The sequence below is a fragment of the Elephantulus edwardii genome, unplaced genomic scaffold (assembly GCF_000299155.1).
Source record: "Elephantulus edwardii isolate Elephantulus edwardi_28Jun2011 unplaced genomic scaffold, EleEdw1.0 scaffold00017, whole genome shotgun sequence".
NCBI lineage: Eukaryota > Metazoa > Chordata > Mammalia > Macroscelidea > Macroscelididae > Elephantulus > Elephantulus edwardii.
Genome location: NW_006399767.1, coordinates 14,125,918 through 14,148,601, shown reverse-complemented (window position 1 = coordinate 14,148,601; position 22,684 = coordinate 14,125,918). Strand labels below are relative to the sequence as shown.

Here is a 22,684-nt window from a genome sequence, read left to right as displayed (position 1 = left end):
TGTCCAAGGGACCTTTGTGTCTGCTCATCCCTGAAATAGATGCCCCTTCTGTTGACAGAGCCTGGATGAGAAAGTCCTGGGTGACATCTCTGTGCCTGTAGAGATGGCAGAGGGCCTGCTGCAGGTTCTCCGTAACCGCTTTGAGGGCAGCACCCTCGGTGACCTACTCAACTCCCAAATCTACATCAAGTACGGGCGGCCATCTAACGAACAAGGTAGCTCATCTTCGTCACGAAGTCACTCCTGCACCCCAGACCCAGAGAAGTGTAAGTCAGAGGCTGACTTCTCAGAGCAAGACACAGAATCTTACAGAGCACAGGCTGCGGCGGAACCCACTAAGGCAAAACCTGAGCCCCCCGTGGCACAGAGTGATTCACAGCTGTTTAACCAGCTTCTGGTGACTGAAGGGATGACTTTTTCCTCCAAGATGAAAGAGGCAGCCAGTGGTGAGTCAGCTTCTGGGATAGGAGGGTGAAGAAGTTGGAACGGGCCAGAGTAGAGGGACAGGAGAATGCCTGGGAACCACGTATGCATCTTCTTCCCTTTGACTTTGAATATATCTAATGAAATAGTACTTCCTTTCTTCAGTGTCCCTGAGCATGGTGGTCCATTTTCCAGGCTATTTTCCTTTTCCCTCACACAAAGTTGAGAAAATTAAATGCAAACCACATTAATCAATTATGTTGTGCTTAAGTGTCAGTGGGGTAACTGGTTCTGACCTTTACAGGCTTTTCAGGTGCCATACTTCTTTTAGCCACTGCCTTTCCCCCACCAATTTCAGAAATGGCTAGAGGCTTTCGGGGTCCTGGTCTGCGAAGTGCCCTGGATCAGCATGTGGCGGCCGTCGTGGCCACTGTGCAGATATCCAGCCTGGACACAAACCTGCAGCTAACGGGGCTCTGTGCCCTCTCTCAGGCCGTGGAGGAGGTCACTGAGCGGGACCACCCGCTAGTCCGGCCTGACAGATCCCTGAGGTCAGAATGCTCGGAGGGAAGAGGTTGGGTTTAAGCATCAGCAGGGAGAGAGTAATGGTAGACAGGGAAGTGAGGTCAAGATTTAGAAAGACTAGGGGTGAGAGGAGTGTCAGTTTAAGGAACAGCTGAGCAGGATGGGGTTTTATAATGGCTTCTTTTAAGTTTTTAGTGTTTACTCTGTGCTTAGTATTTTATCTGTATTCCCTCATTAAATCTTCCTAACAACTGAGGAAAAGTTAATATTGTTACCCCATTATATGGATAGAAGCTGAGGCTTGAAGAATTTAAATAGCTTGTTCGGTATTACAGATGGCAGAGCCAGATTTCAATCCTAGGTCCTTTTGGCTTTAGAGCTTATGGCTTTTCTTCCTGTTTTCTTCTCTCCCTTATCTCTCTACTTTCTTTTGAAGTTATTATGCATTTCTTAATTAGATGAATTACATATGAATGTCTTCTTGTTTGAAAACCCTGAGACATATAAGAGGCCAAAGAATCAAACACCAGGGTCTCTCTATATCAATGTAGTCAGTCTGATGTGTATCCTTCGCTGTGTCTATTTAAGTTTATAATTATCTATTTGGAAACAGAAAAATTTCCCAGTGCCTTTTTTTTTTTAACATGTGTAATCACACTACATGTTTAACATTTTCCTCCATTCAGTATGTCTTAGAAGGCTTTCCAGGTCCATCTGTATAAAGCTGCCATATTTTCACTGTTGCATAGAACTCTATGGTATGGAAGTATAAGAGTTCAGATACGGTGTTCTAATAAATCAGTTTTCTATCATCCTTGCCAACCCTGGATGTTACCTTGTTTTAATCTCAGAAAGGCAAAATTTGAAATGATTGGTACTTTATTTTAATTTCTTAGTTCTTAGTGAAGTAAGGCCTGTTTTCATGCATTTATTCTTTGTTTCTTCTGTAAATATTCTGTTCTTACCCATCTTTCTTATTGTGATTTGTCTTATTGTTGTGTATGTATTTATAATTATGGACATAATCATGGACATTAAGCCTTTATTAGAGAGCTCTGGTGGCCTAGTGGCAAAAAGCTGCAGTGCAGTCTGAAGGCACGTGATTGAAGGGTGCCAGCTGCTCTATGGGAGAAGGATGGACAATCTCCTGTGCGATTGATTGACTGCCTCTGAAAACCTACTGAAGGGTCAGCGATGGGTCAGTGCAGACTTGACAGTTCGTAATTAACGACAAAAACAAAAAATAATCCTCCATTATTTAGTTTCAAATGTTTATTCAAAGTCCAACTAGCTTTATTTTTCCAATTATAATAATAATTCAAGATGTATGTGTATATAACAAAGGAAGAGACTGGAACAGTAACAAAAACCTTTCAGGGAAAAGTCCAGAACTATCTTGCGTCAGTGGTGAATGGTGCTGCACATCTAAAGAAGACTATTAACTCCTCTCAAGCACTTTCTCAAACTTTAGAGCAGAAGGAAATCACTCATTCTTCAAAGTCAGTACCAGTCTAATGACACTACAAGAAAAGAAAGCTGCAGACCAACATCACTTGGAAATATCGTTGCCAGAAATGCTCTGTAAAATGCTAGCAAACCGAATGGCCAAATGCACTTATTCCCAGGACAACAAAGGTAGTTCAAAACTTAAAAAAAAACAAATAAAAATCAGTTATTATAATGAACCATGTTAATAGGATGAAGTGAGAAACCAGACAGTCTCAGCTGACGTAAAAAAAGACATGTGACAAATCAAGTTTTTTTTTCATCATAAAATCATTGTTGTGGTTATTGTGTGCCATCAAATCGGAAACAACTCATAGCTTACCCAGTGGGTTTTCAGAGACAGGAAATCACACAGGAGGAGATTGCCCATCTTCCTCCTGAGGAGAAGCTGGTAGATTTGAATTGTGTGCTTTTGGGATTGCACTATAGCTTCTTACAACTAGGCCACCAGAGCTCGTAAAAACATTAGCACCAAGAGGGGAAAAAAATAGATCCAGTGGATTAAATCATAATTTAAAAGTTTTACACATCAAGAGACATTATCAAGAAAGTGAAAAGACAACCACAAAAAGGGAGAAGATATTTGAAAAGTAGATAATGTAAGAGTTAAATAAAGAACTCCTAAAACTCAACAAAAGAACTAACAGCCTAATTTTAAAATGATCAAAGGACTTGAACAGATATTTGTGTAAAAAAGATACACAAATGACAGAAAAGCCTATGAAATGATGCTTACTGTCATCAGCAATTAAGAGAGCTCTGGTGACCTAATGGTAAGAAGCTGCTCTGCAGTCTCAAAGATACATGGTTCGAATCCACCAGCTGCTCCACAGCAGAAGGATGCGCAGTCTCTTCCCATGTAATTTCCCACCTCTGAAAATCATTTGGAGTAGCTATCAGTCAGTTTTAACTCTACTTCACACAGCAACATCATTAGTAATTAGGGAAATGAACTTCAGAACCACACATACACTTTATACCCACTAAGATGACTTTGATAGAAAGAAAACAAAACATGTAAGCATGCAACAGAATGAAGACTTATCTGTTGTGGAGGAGATGTAAAATGTTAACTATTGTGGAAAACAGTTGGATGGTTCCTTAAAATTTTAAATTGAACTACCATTGTTGTGAGGTGCTGTTGTGTAATGGAGGACTCATAGTGACCTTATGACCAACCGATCTGAACTTTCCCTTATCCTGCACCAGCCTTATGATCTCTGATGTACTCGAGCCCGTGGTTATAGTCACTGTGTCAGTCCATCTTGTTAGAAGTCTTCCTCTCTTTCTCTCACCCTCCACTTTTTCCAGCATGATGTCCTTTTCCAAGGACTGGCCCCTTCTGACCATGTGCCCAAAGTATGTGAGATGAAGTTTCACAGAGTGCCTCTAAGGGGCACTATGGTTGTGCTTTTCTCAAAACATACGTGTTTGTTCTAGCCCATAGGAATGTTCTTATATGACCAAGCAATTCAGGCACACATACACTAATACTGCAGTGCTGTTCAGAATCTGTGAGCAACACCGGTGTCCATCAACATATGGATGGACAAATAAAATGTGTTACATGCATTTGATGGAGTATTTGTCAACTATAAAAAGAAACAAACATGAGCTACGTATTACCACATGGATGAACCTTGGAAAGCAGGCAAAGTTAAGTAAGCCAGAGAGCACCATCCACTGCCATCAAGCCGGTTCTGATTCATAGCAGCTCTCCATTGGGTTTCCAAGACAGTTAATTGTTACAGGAAAAGACTACCCCTCTTTCTCACTCAAAATATTTGGTAGACTCAGAGTGCTACTGTTTTGATTAGCAGAGTAACACTGTGCGACTAGAGCTCCCTAAGCCAGACCAAAGGTCAGATATGATTCCACTTTTATTCTCCATCTCAGATAGGCAAATCCATTGAGCCAAAAGACAAAATAGTGGGAGGAATGAGAAGTTTAAAAAACAAGAACTTCCCAGATGATTTCCATAAGCAACTGTATTTTAGAACTCTGCTTAAACTTGTACACTAGACTTGTCTCAGGAGCTTTTGGGAATCTTGATGCCTAGAACAAAACTATGCCAATTAAAGTCTCTGATGGTGGGACCCAGGCATTCTGGCTTTTGAGATTCACCAATTGATTCTTGTGAACAGCCAAATTTTAAGAATAGGAGTATTGAGTATATATAATATGTGCTAGGCTATACTTGTAATAGGAGCTCTGCTGGCCTAGTGGTAAGAAAAAGTGCTGAAACTCCAAGGCACACAGTTCAGATCCACCAGTTGCTCCGAAGAATGGGCAGTCTCCCCCTGTATGATTAACTGCCTCTGAAAACCAGCTATGGGTCAGTTCTGACCAACGGTACACAACAACAACAACAATATACGTACAGGATCTGGGGTTCAGTAACTACGAGGTACATTTATCTTACTCTACTTTGAAACATGTTTAAAATATGAAACAGGAGGGATTCATCTTCCGTAGTCTCCTATGGATGAGGACTAGGCCACCTTAATGGAACCTCTGGTTTCTGTCTAGTAAGCTGGGAAACAGGAGTTGTTTCTGTCCCAACTAAACTAACTTTCATTGATTTAGCAGATGATAAGTAAGGGTACATGATACAGAAACTGGGGCAATGGGGGTTGATTTGTTGGAATTTAAAGAGACTGGCTCAGGACAGGGCAGGCTTTGGAGCTGCTGTATACAGTGTCGCTATGGGTCACAGGTGACTTGACAGCACATAACAACGCAAATTAAGAGAGGTTTCCTCTGGTGCTTTCTTGATAGAGAAATACAGAGAGAAGCGACCATATTTGCCATTTTTTTAAATTAGAAAATTATGAAGATAATCTGAAAACTTGGGCACTGAGTTGAACCACTGGTAACATCCCCCCCACACACACACACACACACTGGTAACATTTTTATGTTTAATTTTTTTTTAAATTTTGATTATTTTTACGTGTACTGGCAAATCAGATCTGACTGGTACAGGAGGAGATTGCTCTCTCCTCCAGCAGAGCATCTGGTGGATTTGAACCGCATACCTCTGGGATTGCAGTGCAGCGTCTTGCCACTAGGCCACCAGAGCTCCCTGGTAACATTTTGATAACCACCTTTCTGTTTATGTATCTATTTCTATTATCACTAAGTATGTTAACCAAGTATAGTAAATACTGCCTACAGAATAGAATGCATCTTTTTTTTTTATGGTGAGAAAAATTTATATTTAGAATTAGCCCGCTGGACTCAGTTTAGATGATCCCAATTTTGTTGGCAACATCCAAAGCATCATAATCAGGAGCAATTCGAACATAGGCCTTCTTCTCTCCATCAGGCCTCATCAAGGTGTTGACCTTAGCCACATCAATGTCATTGAGCTTCTTTACAACTTGTTTAATTTGGTGCTTGTTGGCCTTGACATCCACAGTGAACACAAGTGTGTTGTTATCTTCTATCTTCTTCATGGCTGACTCAGTGGTCAGGGGAAATTTGATGATGGCATAGTGGTCAAGCTTGTTTCTCCTGGGGGTGCTCTTCTGGGGGTATTTGGGCTGCCTTTGGAGTCTCAGCATCTTAGGCCACTGGAAGGTGGGTGACGTGTGGATCGTTTTTTTTTCTGTGGATGCTTTTCAGGACTGCCTTCTTGGCCTTTAATGCCTTTGCTTTGGCTTCAGTTTTGGGGAGGGGCAGGGGCTTCCTTCTTCACTTTTGGTTCCATCTTCGAGAAAAGAGAATGCATCTTTTAAACATAGGTGATATGTATTTTAGTTCTTTTAAAACTTATGTTCTTAGAGGGAAGACATCTAAGAAAGACAGACAAAAACAACAAAATTCCCTCAATGCCTTTATTTTTCTTCTTTCCTATAATTTCTTCTTTTGGGTTCTTTCCCTCCAAATTTTCTAGGTCACTTCTTCGGTATCATCTCTGTTACTGTGGAGAAAGATGTGAATACTTGCTTTTCCCTCATGTGCCTGTCACTGTAACATAGGGCCTCTGGAACACGTCCTGGTTCCCCTCAGATGATCATTTCTGTTGCTGCCTCTCTGTAGTGCATGTTGTCTTCTTTTTGATTGAACCTTTCATTAAATTGAAGTTCTAGGTTTTTTACATTGCTATATTTTTCAGTTTTTTTAGAGCTTCTAAGTTTTCCATCTCATTTAAGAGAGCCTAGTCTTTCCCAGAATTATAAAAATATTTCCTAAAACATGTAGATTTTGTGTTTTTAATCCATTTTAAGAAGATGAATTAAGTTCACAGTTGACTTGACGTAAAGCTCCAACTTTTTCCCCCAAAAATGATAGCCAGCTGTCTCAAGCATTTTAAAATACAAAAAAAGAACTGTTTTAGATGAAAAAGTACAGAAAGGACAGAGTTTCTCTTTCCCACCTTCCCTTGGACACTGTTTCTTTTAATCACAGTATGCATCCCTGTCAACATTTGTGACCAGTTCTTCCTTTCCTCATTGATGAGGTGTCACTAATACATTTCTTATCTCCTGATCTGGTTTCCCCTGTATTATTTCCAGAGTTCTAATTATTAGAAGTTTGTGTTCTGATTGCTCATAGGCAAGCCTATCATTCATTATTCTTTTCTAAAAATTTTCTTGACTGTTCTTACATGTTTCCTCTTCCTGTACCTTAGTCTGCCTGCCATATTTTCTTTTGGTTGGAATGAAATGAATAGATTTTTTTGGAAAGAGGAGCCAGAGTTCTTACCCTGTTTGCTACACTGCCTTCTTTGTAAGGTGAGGCACCAGAGGCAGGCAGGCTGCAGAGGAGAGCAGATTAGGAGTGACTAAGGCAAGAGAGTGGGTTGGAGGGATAGGGAGTGGGGTGATGGACTGGATCTTGGTGGATGGTGCCGTGTAAAGAGTTAGGTGGGATCCTTTCTGTGAAGAAGTTAGACATGGCTTCTTGGCATGAGGAATCTCAACATCTGTTCCTTCTCTCAGAGAGAAGCTGGTAAAGACTCTGGTGGAGCTACTGACCAACCAGGTGGGAGAGAAGAGAGTGGTGGTGCTGGCCCTACGTCTCCTTTACTTGCTCATGACCAAACATGAGTGGCGGCTGTTCTTTGCCAGAGAGGGAGGCATCTATGGTGTGCTGGTTTGCATGCAAGAATATAAGACCTCCATCTTGGTACAGCAAGCAGGACTGGCAGTAAGTAGTCTCGGGCTGGTGGGGGAGGTAGTTGAGATGGGGGACTGCTGATGTTAAGGAGCTGTTGTGGTTTAGGCCAGGGTGTACATGTAGTGATGGAAAGACATAGATAAATTTAAGTCTTAGAAATTAAACACTCGTTTAGAGGAAGAATAAAGGGTGTCCTTAAGAATGGCTTCCAGGTTTAAAATTGAGCATTAGAGTGGATAAAGTTGCCTTTTATTTATTTATTTCTTTTTCTTTTTTTTTAAATTATTATTAAATTTTATTAGTTTCAATGAACATTCACAGGGATTCTGGGCTTTCACTCCTTCATTGCCGCACCATTCTCTCCACCCTCCTCCCCAGTTTGTTCTTCTTCCCTGCCATCCGAATGTCTGTTTTAATTGTCCAATTGCCACAGTGCTTGTCAAAGTCAGTTCTGATTAATCTCCTTTGTCGGCGTGTCCTTTGCCATTCCCTATCACTCCTCCCTGAGAGAGACTTCACCCTGAGTCATAAGGAAAAGGGGATGGCGTATTCTCTTAGCTACTTCCTGCTGAAAAGAGACGCTGTGGGTTTCAGGGTGAAGATCTTCTCTCACTACTCTAAAGGGCCCCTTTGGCAGTAGGAAACACATAGACTATTATGGAGATTGATTTTGGAATTTAGATGCACTCTTATTGATTGTGTTTGGCCGTACATGTTCATATCCTTGAAGATGTATCATGGGGGTGTTGCAACCTAGAAGACACAAATTTGACTAATAAGTTATAAGTACATGAGTCAAAAATTATGGAAAAGTAAAAGAAAAGATTCTTTCATTGTTTTACAAACCCTCCCCCAGGTCCCCTCCACCATGTAGCCCTTGCTCTAGTCTCCTGTGATGACAGAAATACCTAGTTATATATCTCTTTTAAACAGTTTTCTCCCTTCTCTGTTTCAGTGCAGTATACATTATTGAACCCATCTTACTCAGTCTCTCCCCAACCCCAAGGACAGTCCCATTCTACAACAGTGGCATCATGTAATATTTGTCCTTTTGTGACTGGGATATTTCACTCAGCATAATGTTCTCCAGAGTCAACCATTTTGAATAATATTGCATGGGTTCCTTGTTTTTTAATGCAGCATAGTATTCCATTGTGCGAATATACCACAGCTTCTGTAGCCATTCATTTGTTGATGGGCACTTAGGTTGTTTCCAACTCCTTGCTATTGTGAACAAAGCTGCAATAAACATGGGTGTGCATATATCTGCTTGGATGTCAGCTATGGTCTCTTCAGGGTATATTCCCAGTAGTGGAATTGCTGGGTCAAATGGTATCTCTATTTGCAACTTTTTGAGAAAGCGCCATACTGCTTTCCACAGGGGTTGCACCATTTTACACTCCCACCAACAGTGAATCAGGGTTCCAGTTTCTCCACAACCTCGCCAGCATTTGTTGCTTGCTGTTCTGTTAAATTTTGCTATTTTGACTGGGGTGAGATGATATCTCATAGTTGTTTTAATTTGCATCTCTCTTAGGGCTAGGGATTTTGAGCATTTCTTCATGTGCTTGTTAGCCATCTGAATGTCGTCTTCGGTGAAGTGCCTGTTCATATCCTGTGCCCATTTTTCTATTGGATTATTTGCCTTTATCTTGTTGTGGTGCTCAAGTATTTCATAAATTCTGAATATAAGTCCCTTATCTGATATGTTATTACCGAATACTTTTTCCCAGTCAGTGGCTTCCCTTTTTACCCTACTGGAGAAGTTTTTGGATGTGCATAGGGATTTGAGTCTTAGAAGATCCCATTCATCTATGTTATCTTCTCCTGGTTGTAGGTCTTGTTTTGTTTTTTTAAAGTTGACCTTTTATTAAATAGGAGAATGTTAGGGGTGGGAGGGAGTTACGGCAAAGAAGGAGTTGAATTTTTAGGTGTAGTTAAATTTCTAATGCTTGATTTGTCTAGTTAAAGACTAATTTTCTAGATATCCTTAAAAAGTAGGGTTTTCCTCCTATTTATCAGAGCGGAACCCCATTCCTCACTATATTTGGGTAAAACAAAGACATCATTGCCATCTTTCTACAATCTTGGGTGCAGAGAATCAGAAAGATAGGCTCTCATGCATGGGAACCTACAAAAAATTGACATTCTAGCTACTCCAGACAAGTGTTGACTGTAGGCAGGTGTGATGGAGGCAGAACATGTCTGTGTAGAGTGATGGTCCCTGAGGGAGACACGTAGGCCTTGTCCAGAGCAATTGTGAGAATGGATTCCAGCAGTGTAGCAATCAGTCATGAAGCAAGGGGACGTGTGCTCTCTTAGAGCAAGATGTCCAGAGAAAAGATGAAGTCTCTTCTTTCCAAGAGCAACTCGGCATTCACAGTCTACGCTGCATATTCCTGTAGATATCCTAGTTCTCTCAAATTGCATACATAAAAATATTAACATTTGGCCCCTAAATTCAAGCTCTAGCCCCATAATAAAATTACATCTTCTTTATACCTTTAAAAAAAATAAATGCTCATTAAAATTATAAAAAAATAAGCTTAAAAAAAAAAAAAGAAAAAACTCGAGAACAGTGAAAGACCTAAAGAAATGGAAAAATGTTTCTTGTCCATGGATTAGAAGACTTAAATAGTGAAAATGACAGTCCTACCAGGAGTAACCTACATGTTTCCTAACAAAAGCAATCTGCATGTTTAACACAATCCCAATACAGATACAAAATTTATTTTTTAAGGAGATTGAAAAGACACTATCAGTTCATTTGGAGAGGAAAGAAACCCCCAATGAAAAGATTTCAGTGACTGATTTTTGAGAAGTAGATCACCAGATAAAGCTTTCTGGGTGCCTCTCTGTGGCTTCCAGTGGCCATTTTTATGAAACTCTCTTTACATTCATAACTTAAGGACTATAGAATTAACCTAACTGGGGAGAGTTAGGTAACCAGAGGGAGAGAATCTCATTACAAAGTTGCATATTCTGGAAGGTTCCAGACCTCTCAAGGGAGATTCTCTGGAGAATTCTTTCTAATCAGCTCCATCCCTAGAGAGGTTCTTCTTTGAAGTCAGACCTTTCACCAAGAAAGTTATTTTCTCCTTCAGAGGCATATTATTATTTTTCATTTTACCCCCTATATTTTCACCAAATACTTTGACAAATATTTTTGCTATAGTTCCAGCCATTTTGCTTATGAAATAACCAGGTAACTTTATTGAATAGGGATGGGTACTGGCTTTGGTGCTTAGAGCGTGTGAGTTTGGGAATGTAGGCACATAGGTGGCAGTTGGAGCTATAGGAGTGGAGAAAGTTACCTAGTGAGGGAGTGGAGAATGAGAGAAGGGGACCGAGGAGCTTAAATGTTTAAGGACAAAGGAGCAACTAGAGAGGTGTGTTAAAACAGGGAATCATGGCATTTGAGAGGTTTGGCAAAGGAAAAGAGTGGTGCATGAAGGAGGCTGATAACTTCCAGGAAAGCTTTTGAGGACAATGCGATGCTCTGAGAGGATGATATGGTACTGTGATGTTAGGGATATAGGGCCAAAAGAGATTACAGGTGCATTTTACCATCAAGCCTGCCTTGTCTTCAGGTTTCTTCCTGACCTGTTTCTTTCTTTTCTTTCTTTTTTTTTTTTTTAATTAATTTTAATGAAAGGTTACAGAGACTTAGGGTTTCCATTCATTCATTGTTGCACTTTTCTCCCTGCCCACCCCTCCCCCGACCTGTTTCTTTTAACATTTGATGTCCCATCACTACCTCCTACCTTTTTTATTTTACCTGTTTGTAAATGGCTCAACTACCCCAAAGGTTGGTGTCTAGATCGATGATGTATTCCTCCCCGTGGTGGCTCTGGTAGCTCCTCACACTGTTCCTGCATCTCTCCTGCAGGCACTGAAGATGCTGGCTGTTGCTGGTACCTCTGAGAGCCCCTATAGCGTTTCTACCCGGGATCCTTTCCACCCTTCTTTTGATGCCCAGATGATCAGAGAGATCTTCGCCAGCATCGACTCAGCCACACGCCCAGGCTCGGAGAGCCTGCTCCTTACCATCCCAGCTGCTGTGATCCTGATGCTGAACACTGAGGGGTCAGGGATTTACCCTCCCGTCCCATGCTAAGCTCAGATCCACCTCCTTCCATGCCCCTTGTGCTCCACAGATTCCTCTCACGTTGTTGGTGGCATCTCTAACTTGATGGAAGAGAAGCCAAGTGGCTGGAATAATGGGGAATCCCAGAGGGAATAGAGTGACCCTCATCTTCCTTCATGGGCCCGAGTAGAATGACCCTTGAGTCAGAGACCAAATGTCCCAGCTTCAGAAGGACTGAAGTCCTTTCCCCAGCTGTAGGACTCCTCTCCTTTGTCCCCTGCCCCACCTTCACATTCACTCTCTTTTAATTTCTTTTGGCTCTCTTCCCTCCTTCCAGGTGTTCCTCTGCAGTGAGAAATGGCCTGCTCCTGCTCAACCTGCTTCTGTGCAACCACCACACTCTGGGAGACCAGATTATAACGCAAGAACTGCGGGACACCTTGTTTCGGCACTCGGGGATCGCACCAGAGGCAGAGCCCTTGCCCACCACACGCACTGTCCTCATGATGCTCCTCAGTCGCTACTCCGAGCCTCCCAACAGTCCCGAGCACACAGGTACCAGGCTGAAAGGGTGCTTCTACTGGAAGAAGTGGGCAGTGTGGGCCTGGAGCCAGGAAGGCTAAGGCTGACCTGTCAGAAAGACACTTAGGAAGGGAGTGAGGGCTGCAGTGCTGAGTTAAGGGAGTAAGAATCTCCTGGCCAAGAGGAGGGGACTTCTACAGCAGGTGCGCTGAGATTGCTTTTTCTGAATGGATTTTAAACCTTAGGAAGATTCCACTCTGCAGGGCTAGGTTAGGTACATTCTTACTGGAAACATGATTGATTGGCTGATATGGCTTCTAGGGAAGCCTTCTTTTAAAGAATTATAACTTACGATACAGAAAATATAACCAAAACCATGAAATTATGATAATATGGGGAAGAAGCATGTCATTTTATGCTTGGAAAATGAATGAAAATCCAAAAGTGTGAAGGGAAATGGAAATAAGCACTATGTATCCTTTAGGAGATAGCCGCCCCCGTCCCCAGTGCAGCCTTACCAGTTAGTGTAACAAACTGCCATTGAGATGATTCGCACGAATAATGACCCTCCATCAGTTTCCAAGGCTGTCAGTCTGTGAGGGGAGATGCCATCTTTCTCCCTCAAAGGAATTAATAAATTTGAATTATCAACCTTTCAGTTAGCAGCCTAATATATCATGTACTACTTCAACAGGGCTTCTTGTGTAGAGATAGAATATTTGTTTGTTTATGGAACAGCCAACTTTTCAAAAAATATATTGATTTTCTTACAAAGTTTGCATACATTGTGTTTCACACCATAACCGACTTTTAAAAACAAAAGAAAAGGTCATTTATATGACTATGTACATTCCAGTGGCTCAGCTGGTAAGGAGTTGTGCTTTCAATCCAAAGTCTGGTGGTTTGAATCCACCATTGCTCGGTCTACAAAAGAAGGATGAGCAGTCTCCTCCTGTGCGATTTGCTGCTTCTGAAAACATGAAACATGCTGGAGGATCAGCCATGTGTCAGGTCCAAAATGATGGAACATAACAGCAACAAAAAGAATGATATGAATGTATAAGATTTAAAAAATATATTGTGTTTACCTTAGTAATATTTGCTACACTAGATTTTTCTAAAAATGTTGCTGATCAGGTATATATTTGGGACCAGAAAAGAAAGTCCCTCATAGATGCCTAGAAAACATCAATACTCTTAAAATGAGAGGAAGGTTTGGGGGTGATTTTCTACCTTTGATCACCTGTGTGACCTACTTGTGTGATACACCTTTTTTCCCCTCCTGTGTGTCTGGGCTGCAGCACTGGAAATCTCTGGCTCCCAGAGCCAGGATGGGTCCCCTGAGCTGCTGATCCGAGCCACAGTGGGGGGCCCATCTGCAGAACTACTCCTGGACTTGGAGCGGGTGCTGTGCCGTGAGGGTGGCCCGGCCGGTGCTGTGAGGCCTCTCCTCAAGCGCCTTCAGCAGGAGGCCCAGCCTTTCCTCCTGTTGCTGCGGACTCTGGATGCTCCAGGGCCCAGCAAGACTCTCCTGCTGACCATACTGAGGTAAAGAGTCTGGATAGGCACCCGGTATATCCTACGTGTAGAGAACTACAGGCTAAGCGACTCACTGTCCCCACCCCTCACCAGGGTCATGACTCGGCTTCTGGATTTCCCTGAAGCAATGGTGCTCCCCTGGCATGAGGTCTTGGAGCCTTGCCTCAACTGCCTGAGTAGCCCCAACAGTGACTCTGAGGTACCACAGCCTGAAAAGTGGGTGGAGGAAAGGCAGCCTGTAGGGCACGGTATATCAGATGAAGAACTAAAGAGAGTCCAGAGGGGCTTTCTGGATGGGCCTGGGGGCACTGACTGGGTGGCTGCTAAAAGCGAGGATAATGTTATCTCTAAATTTCTGGAACTAGGGTCTTCAAAGCATAAGCCTTTCAGCTGCACCTGAATTTTAGCTTCCATATTTCAGAGAAGCCCACATTCACCAGTCCAAGAAATCAGTGTTCTCCACCCTTTAGAGTTTTGTGCATTATGGAGTGAGGTGCAGGCACCAAGGTTGGCTCTTGAGATGATTTCTTCCTGGTAGGGAGAAACCTGACTCTCTACCTACACTGTAGTCTTACCAGCCCAGGCTAGAGTCCTAGCTCCCCAGTGTTCTGTTCCAGTGTTTTGGGGCTCTCCTTTCACTGGGCTTTCAGATTTTTCCAGCTCTTTCTTTCTTGCACCAAACCATCAACCCTTGCATCCCCTGTGATTTGTTTTCCATGGATTAATCCATGTAACTCTGGGCTCAGATTGTTCAGGAGCTTATCTGTTTCCTGCATCGACTGGCCTCCAGTCACAAGGACTATGCAGTGGTCCTCTGCTGCCTGGGAGCCAAGGAGGCCCTTTCCAAAGTCTTGGACAAGCACTCGGCTCAGCTGCTGCTGGGGTGTGAGCTTCGTGACCTGGTGACAGAGTGTGAAAAGCATGCCCAGCTCTATAGTAACCTCACCTCCAGCATCCTGGCTGGCTGCATTCAGGTGAGGAGGGGCTTATAGTAAGGAGCTGATGGAGATGAGTCAGAAGCAGGGGAAGGGGACTTGGTGTGTGTTCCTGTTTGAGTTGAGACCCAGGTGGGAGTAAATCTGGGGCATTTGTTCTCAGTGCTTCCCCAGCATTGTCCTGTTCTACCAGTCCGAGGGCAAAGGAATCGAGCATTTTGTTGCCCTTGACTTTTTCTTCACACATGGTTCTGGATACTTCTCCATGTCCCTTTCCCCTCCCCATAGTCCTTTTCTCTGATGTTCCTGCTGCAGATGGTGCTGGGCCAGATTGAAGAGCACAGACGTACCCACCAACCCATCAACATCCCCTTTTTTGATTTGTTCCTGAAACATCTCTGCCAGGGTTCGTGCCCTGTCTGTTTTCTCCTGGTCCCACCTCAGCATCTATTCTTCCCCTCCCTTCCTGCTCCATGGGCCCCTCTTCAGCTTGGTGACCCAGTGCACTCTGTGTTGGGCTGCTAACTGAAAGCCCAGCAGTTTGAATTCACCAGCAATCCTGTGGGAAAAAAGATGGGTAGTTCCTTCCCATAAAGATTTATCACCTCAGGGCACCTCATGGAGGGTCCCCATGAGTCATTTGAGGTGACAGCTTTGGGTTTGGTTTTTTGGTTTGATCAACTAGCCAGGCAGCGACCTTCCTCCTGCCTGCTTGTCCCCAGGCTCCAGTGTGGAAGTGAAGGAGGACAAATGCTGGCAGAAGATCGAGGTGTCTTCCAACCCTCATCGGGCCAGCCGGCTGACAGACCACAATCCCAAGACCTACTGGGAGTCCAATGGCAGCGCAGGGTCCCACGCCATCACCCTGCACATGCACCGTGGTGTTCTTGTCAGGTCAGAACATGCTCGTGCACACACACGTGTATTCAGACATACTTCAGTGTGTGCCCCCAGACACCCATGACCCACTCTCACACTCATTTTGTATAGTGAGCAGATAAACACAGTGACTTGCCTTTTCTTTGCTGTATGTAGACATCCCCTCACTTCTAGAGCCTGGTTTCATGACTGCCTCCTGGAACCAGGTACAAATGTCTGTCATCACGCTGAGGTAGATCAGCAACTTGCCTGTGTTTCCCCCAGAAATTTGTTGAGTGTACATACTAGGCACTGTGCCAGGGAATGGAGATGTAAAGATAGTAAGATCTGATACTTGCCTTTAGGAAACTTACAGTTTATTGGGGAGACAGACTAGAAAATTAGGCAGCACACTGAGTAAGGAAAAGGTATATGGTTGCCATATACATCATGCATACGTCAGTGAGCCCTGAGGGCAGAACACTGAGAGATCTGAGAAGGCTTCTCAGGAAAGGTGTTAACTGAGCTGGGTTTTGAAGGAAAGATTCATTAGATAAAGAGGGGCCAGTGACTATTACAGAAAAGGGACAACCTTGCTGCAAAAATGAAGAACTAGGATGATGTGTTTTGGCGAGCCGTCAGCGGTTGAGTTTACATAGCAGGAAGGGTGCAACAGGAGATCAGACTATAAATGTAAGCAGAAGCTAGATCACAAAGAACTTTCTTCTGTGGGGAGCCACTGAGGATTTTAAGAAGCAAAGAGACAAGAGTAGAGGTTTTATTTAGAAAGTTCACTCTGGCCATCCTAGAGTTTGGGCTGGAGGCCAGGAGAGAGAGAATTGGAGAGTTTGTGCAGCAGTCATGTTGAGGAAAGATTAATATCTTCAGTTAGGCAGAAGGAATAGCAATAGACAGGAGGTGATGGATGGGGAAGTACTAAGAGGGTGTGTCTAAGAGACTTGTCAGTGTCTAGATGTGGGGGACTCTGAAAGGTGAAGTTCTCATGTCAGAGTGTCCTACTTTGTGCAACAGCAGTTTTATTACCCAGGAGAGAAAAATTGGGTGGGGAGCAAGTTTATGTGTAGAACATGATCCCTCCGTATTGGGCCTGGTGACCTCTGGGATGTGATGTGGAAAATGCCTGTTGGATACACAGCAGTAAAGCTCAGGAGAGAGGTCCTGGGAGAGGTATAGATTAGGAATCACTGAAGCTGTGGTTTTATTTAAATGAAGTCACCCTGATAAGAAATAGCCTGGGGAAGGCTGGCGTTTCTGTCAGAGGGAGCAGGGGCTTGAGAAGGAGGGGGTGGTGGGTTGAAGTAATTTCTAATTAAGACCAAGGCTTCAGTTTTCACTGATTGCTCTTCTCTCCCAGGCAGCTGACTCTGCTTGTGGCCAGTGAGGACTCAAGTTACATGCCCGCCAGGGTGGTGGTGCTTGGAGGTGACAATGCCAGCTCCATCAGCACTGAGCTAAACACGGTGAGGCCTCCTTCCCCTTCCCCTGCATCCCTGTGTTCATCCCAAGGCCTTGTGGGAAGGACCTGGTCCCACGTCCTTCCACATAAGAAGGCATTGCTTTGTGAGCAGCAATAGTGGAACTGGATGTGGAGCTCATTGATCCATGAGCTGGTGCAGGGGACGTGAAGGATACACAGCTAACATTTTTCTCAAGCTCTCGACTGCTGGAGGTAAGAGCTCTTCTTATCTCTTATCCTCCACCCGGTCAGGTGAATGTGTTGCCCTCTGCCAGCCGGGTGATCCTCCTGGAGAACCTGAACCGCTTCTGGCCCATCATCCAGATCCGCATAAAGCGCTGTCAGCAGGTACGGTGAGAAAAGAGATTAGAGACAGGAGGTCAGGAGGAGGTAGTGCAGAGTCTCTGCAGTGACTAGCCTCTCTGGCATTTTGGAGGCCAGGGTTCGAAACAAGGTTTCTCCTTGGTCTTCCTGGGAGATGGTCCAGGGATCTATTGAGGCCTAAATGTACAGGGAACTTGGGGTGGGAGGCCTCAGTTTGTTCTTCCCACAGAGCCTGACTTGGATAGTGTTTGGTGGCAAAGGGGGATTAGGTGACAGATAAGTCTGTGTACCTTGCAGGGTGGCATCGATACCCGGGTTCGGGGTGTGGAGATCCTGGGCCCCAAGCCCACATTCTGGCCATTGTTCCGGGAGCAGCTGTGTCGCCGCACATCTCTCTTCTACACAATCTGGGCACAAGCCTGGAGCCGGGACATTGCAGAGGACCGCCGGCGCCTGCTGCAGCTCTGTCCCAGGTGGGGTGATGGTGTGGGTCACTGCTTCGAAGTATGTGGTGGGAGATAGGCAGTTGGGAGGGGAAAGGAACAGGGACTAGGAGTTAACACTGATTGTATGGGAGAGTTGAGTAAAGACAGAGATGGAGGATTGATCTGAACTGCACTGAGCAGAGGACTCAAAGAAATAGCTGCCTGGGATCCTTAACCAACCATGCACCTCTTGTGCCCAGACTCAACAAGGTTTTACGCCATGAACAGAATTTTGCTGATCGTTTCCTCCCTGATGAGGAGGCCGCCCAGGCACTGGGCAAGACCTGCTGGGAGGCCCTGGTCAGTCCCCTGGTGCAGAACATCACCTCCCCAGGTAACCATGGCACAACCTGGCCCCCCACTAACCAGCTCCTTGTATTTGTTCCCAGAGTTTACCTGAGTTAATGCTCTTGGTTCTCTTGGTTCCTGTCTTTGTCCCTATAGGCCTGTCACCTCAGTGTTCCTCCCCAGGGACTGCTCCCTAAGGCTCTGGTATTTGAATCTCCACCTCCACCCCCAACTCGTTACCATATCCCCTGACTCCAGCTGAACCAAACCTTGGTGAGGGGAGGACTAACACACTGCTGGCCCCCAAATCTTTCTGTACAATTACTTCTCTCTCCTCTTCTCCTTGGGCTGCCCTTTCGTCCATTTCCCATGGAGACCTTTCCTGGCCTGTCTCTCAGATGCAGAAGGCGTGAGCTCCCTGGGATGGCTGCTGGATCAGTACTTAGAACAAAGGGAAAACTCTCTGGCCCCACTGAGCCGAGCAGCATCTTTTGCTTCTCGAGTTCGCCGCCTCTGCCACTTGCTGGTACACGTGGAACCACCTCCTGGACCTTCTCCTGAGCCATCCCCTCGGCCCTGTAAGTCCCAGTTACATTAGGAGTCTGGGAAGTGACTCCTTTCTGCTCCCCAGTTATTACTCATTGTCACTGCTTTGCTGTGGACCGTTCCAGGCCCCTGTGACCTCCTGGCCTTTCCAGGGCTTCAGCACTTAAGAGCTGTGGATTCACCCAAGACTTAGGCCATACCCCATTTCTTGCCCTCTTCTCCACAGTCAGCAAGAACAGCAAGGGTCGGGATCGGAGCCCTGGGCCTTCCCCTGTCCTTCTGAGCAGCAGCCTGAGAAACATCACCCAGTGCTGGCTGAGCGTGGTGCAGGAGCAGGTGAGCAGGAGCTCGCTCGTCTGAGAGGCAGGAAGGGCTACTTCACTGGTGGCCTACAGGGCCTGCTGTTTGGATGGTACTTCTTTTGTCCGTAGGTCAGCAGGTTCATGGCTGCAGCTTGGAGAGCCCCAGACTTTGTGCCTCGCTACTGTGAACTCTACGAGCACTTGCGGAGAGCAGGCTCAGAGCTGTTCGGGCCGCGGGCCGCCTTCACACTGGCTCTCCGCAGTGGCTTTTCTGGTGCTTTGCTGCAGCAGTCCTTCCTCACCGCTGCTCACGTGAGTCCAGCCCCCAGGGAGCACTGTTGTCAGCTCTCGCTTCATGTCCAGCTTTCTTCCACACTGCCCTTTCACTCCCAGCTCATCTCTGCTTCCTTGTTCATCATCTTCCTGCTTCCTTTTCCTTTTCCCCCAGATAAGTGAGCAGTTTGCCAGGCACATTGACCAGCAGATCCAGGGCAGCCTGATTGCTGGAGCTCCTGGGATGGAGATGCTGGGGCGCCTTCAGCGACAGCTGGAGCCCATCATGGTCCTTTCTGGCCTGGAGCTGGCCACCACTTTTGAGCACTTCTATCAGTGAGTGCAGGTCTGGAAAGGGAGGGCTTAAAGGGACCCAGAATCTAGGAAGGTGAAGAGGTGGCTGCTAGATGTGATATGAGAGAGGAGAGATGACTGTGACATTGGCAGAAAGGGAATGGGAAGGAAGAGTGGGGCATGTGACTCAGGCAGGTGGGAGTAGAGGGATTGAGATTCTAGAGGAAGAGGCTGGGCCCTGGGCCTTGCTGGGCACCCACTCTGAGGCGTGGCCTGGCCTGTGTGTGCTGCAGGCACTACATGGCGGACCGACTCCTGGGCCTGGGCCCGAGCTGGCTGGAGGGGGCCGTGCTGGAGCAGATTGGTCCCTGTTTCCCCAACCGCCTCCCCCAGCAGATGCTGCAGAGCCTGAGCACGGCAGAGGAGCTGCAGCACCAGTTCCACCTCTTCCAACTCCAGCAGCTCGACAAACTGCTTTTGGAACAAGGTGATGAGGAGGAATTGAGGCTAGAAGAAGAGGTAAGAGCAAGGGGAAAGAGTGGGAGGAAAGGGGAAAGCTGGGCCAAGGGAACCCAAGAACCCTTGAATTCCTCTATTCCTCAGGAGGGAGAAAAGGAAGAAGAGACTGAGAAAGAGCTATGTGCTGAAGATCCTAGTCCAACAGTCAGTATTCTGGTCCTGTCCCCACGCTGCTGGCCGGTCTCTCCACTCTGCTACCTGTACCATCCCAGAAAGTGCCTTCCCACGGAGTTCTGTGATGGCCTTGACCACTTCTCCAACTTCTACAGCCAGAGTGAGGACCTAGGGAAGGGAAACTGGAGATGGCGGTGAGATCTGGGGTGGCAGGAAGGAAGAGGAGAGGACCTTTGGCCTGTGGATCTGAAGAAAAGAGTGTGTAGGGGCACATTCTCTGAAGGGTGCAGAAAGTGGGGGTTATGTCCTCCTTAATTTCTGCTCATATAATTTGTTCCAACTTGCTATGAGATTGTTTTTATCTTCTTCTAACTTGTGGTTGCTTGCTCACTTGTTTTAGTCTTTTCAGATTATCTTTTCAAGTATTAAGTCCATTTCCCTTTCTATACTGCTTTAGCTGCATCATAGAAAGTTGTTTTTTAAAGCCTTTTTATTAAGGTGTTCAGTGTTCACTAAAATACACAAATAGTAACGATAAGGCATAATGAATTATTATATCCATATACAGCAGTGTAACCACCAGTCAGATCAAGATGCAGAACTTTCCTAGCACCTCAGAACACTTCTTCCTCATAGTGCCTCTCAGCCAGAGTCATGTTCTAGAAGAAACTATTGGTTTTCTCTTGCCCAGCATAATGTTTACCTGTATTTGAACATGATCTGAATGGGATCATAGAGTATGTATTCGTGTGTCTGATTTCTTTCTCTTTGTTAATGCCTTTGTGAATTCCTGAGTTGTCAGTTATATATCATTAGTGTGTTCTTTTGTGTTGCTCATGTATTGAGTGAACATTATATACCTGTTCTGTTGATGGACATTTAAGATGTTGCATGGATTTTATTATGTGATATTTCGTTATTATTATTTATTTCAGAGCATTCTCTAATTTCTGCCATTGTTGCCTTGATTTATTATTTTTATAAGTCTGTTTTTAAATTTCTGAACAGATTTTTTTTTAGTTATCTTTTTGTTTTAGATTTTTACTTTCATTCCATTGGAGCCAAAGAACATGTGTGTAAGATTCGGAATCTTGGACACTTAAAACTCCCTTTAGGGAAAAAACCCAAAACAAACTCCCTGTAGGGTCTAAGAGATAGTCATTTTCAAAGTGGTGGATTTGTGATTAAGAAGAAAGTGTATCTGTTTGCTGTTTGGATGCAAGACACCTAGAGCCCATTAAATTGACCCCATAAATTACTTTGTTCATATTTTCTCTAAATGTGGTCTTATTTTTTTTTTTTTTCTAATTGAGCAACAGTGTCTCTCTGGAGACTAAGGTCCGCTTGATACAGGCCATGGTTTTTGCAATCACTTGTTATGCATCAGAGAGTTGGACAATGACTAGGGAGGATAGAAGAATTGACACCTTTGAGCTGAGGTGCTGGAGAAGAGTATTGAATGTACCATGGACTGCCAAGAAAACAGATTCATCGCAGAGAGGATTAAACCAGGCTGTTCCTTGGAGGCAAGGATTCTGGGGCTTCGTCTGACATACTTTGGACATGTTGTAAGGAGAGACAGGTCTTTAGAGAGGGACATCATGCTGGGTAGAGTGGAGGAACAGCGTAGGAGGGGAAGACCCTCTATGAGGTGGATTGATTCAGTGACTGGGGTAATCAGGATGGGTTTGTCAGAGGCAATGAGATTGGCACAGGATAGAGCAGGGTTTAGGGCTGTTGTACATAGGGTCGCTATGAGTCGCAAACGACTCAACCGCACATAACAACAACAACAACAACAATTGATCTCTAACTGAAAGCATGCTAAAACCTGCCATTGTAGTAAGTGAATTTTTTTAGTTATAATTATGTTAATTTTGCTTTGTGTACTTCTGGGCTGTTATTTAGGTAAAAGTTTAGGATTGTCCAATAGTCCTGTACAGTAGACTTCCTGCAGTATCTGAAGAACTCTCGTTTGCGTCGTTCAGTATGGTAGCTGTTAGTAGCTACTGTGCATTTGAAATGTGCCAGTGTGATTGAGGGACCGAATATTTCATTTTACCTTGTTGACATAGCCATATGTGACTAGAATATTTAGCGCTATTTCTTTCTCAGTATTGATTTAACTGCATCTTAAGTTTTTCTTAAACTTTTAAGCAAATTAAAGTAATATAATAGATTGTACAGATTTAGAACCCTCATGGTAAATGAAATACTGCTGTTATGAAGAAACCTTCTTTCCAGTAAAGCTTTTTCCTAAAAGTCTGTTTTTGTCCAGTGTTAATACATTATCAGCTTCTCCCCGCCACACACACATACCTTCTCCACTTAGTATCTTTCTGGTTTTTCTTTTCCTATCCTTTTGCTTTGAAAATGTTTTATTTGGAAATAATTTCAAATTTACATAAATAATAATATTTTTTAATTTAGAAGAGTTCCTGAGCTTTTCTTTGTATTTTATGTACATAGGGTTCACTGTGAATTGCAGATAACTCAATGGCATGTTACAAAAACAACCATCAATTTGCAAGTTGCATAGTATA

General features: G+C 44.4%; 1 protein-coding gene across 1 annotated transcript in view; it reads left to right on the top strand.

The window, feature by feature from the left end:
• Positions 1 to 22,684, top strand: part of CUL9 (cullin 9) — a 69,679-nt gene that overhangs the window by 30,661 nt on the left and 16,334 nt on the right. The window contains exons 6-25 of the mRNA XM_006881964.1: positions 59 to 446; positions 782 to 974; positions 7,401 to 7,608; positions 11,468 to 11,664; positions 12,003 to 12,220; positions 13,489 to 13,735; positions 13,820 to 13,925; positions 14,473 to 14,700; positions 14,977 to 15,067; positions 15,384 to 15,555; positions 16,895 to 17,000; positions 17,249 to 17,344; positions 17,618 to 17,793; positions 18,006 to 18,139; positions 18,492 to 18,671; positions 18,866 to 18,975; positions 19,071 to 19,253; positions 19,390 to 19,550; positions 19,802 to 20,027; positions 20,112 to 20,301. Coding sequence (XP_006882026.1) covers positions 59 to 446; positions 782 to 974; positions 7,401 to 7,608; positions 11,468 to 11,664; positions 12,003 to 12,220; positions 13,489 to 13,735; positions 13,820 to 13,925; positions 14,473 to 14,700; positions 14,977 to 15,067; positions 15,384 to 15,555; positions 16,895 to 17,000; positions 17,249 to 17,344; positions 17,618 to 17,793; positions 18,006 to 18,139; positions 18,492 to 18,671; positions 18,866 to 18,975; positions 19,071 to 19,253; positions 19,390 to 19,550; positions 19,802 to 20,027; positions 20,112 to 20,301 — 3,610 coding nt within the window. The remainder of the gene's footprint in view (positions 1 to 58; positions 447 to 781; positions 975 to 7,400; positions 7,609 to 11,467; positions 11,665 to 12,002; positions 12,221 to 13,488; positions 13,736 to 13,819; positions 13,926 to 14,472; positions 14,701 to 14,976; positions 15,068 to 15,383; positions 15,556 to 16,894; positions 17,001 to 17,248; positions 17,345 to 17,617; positions 17,794 to 18,005; positions 18,140 to 18,491; positions 18,672 to 18,865; positions 18,976 to 19,070; positions 19,254 to 19,389; positions 19,551 to 19,801; positions 20,028 to 20,111; positions 20,302 to 22,684) is intronic.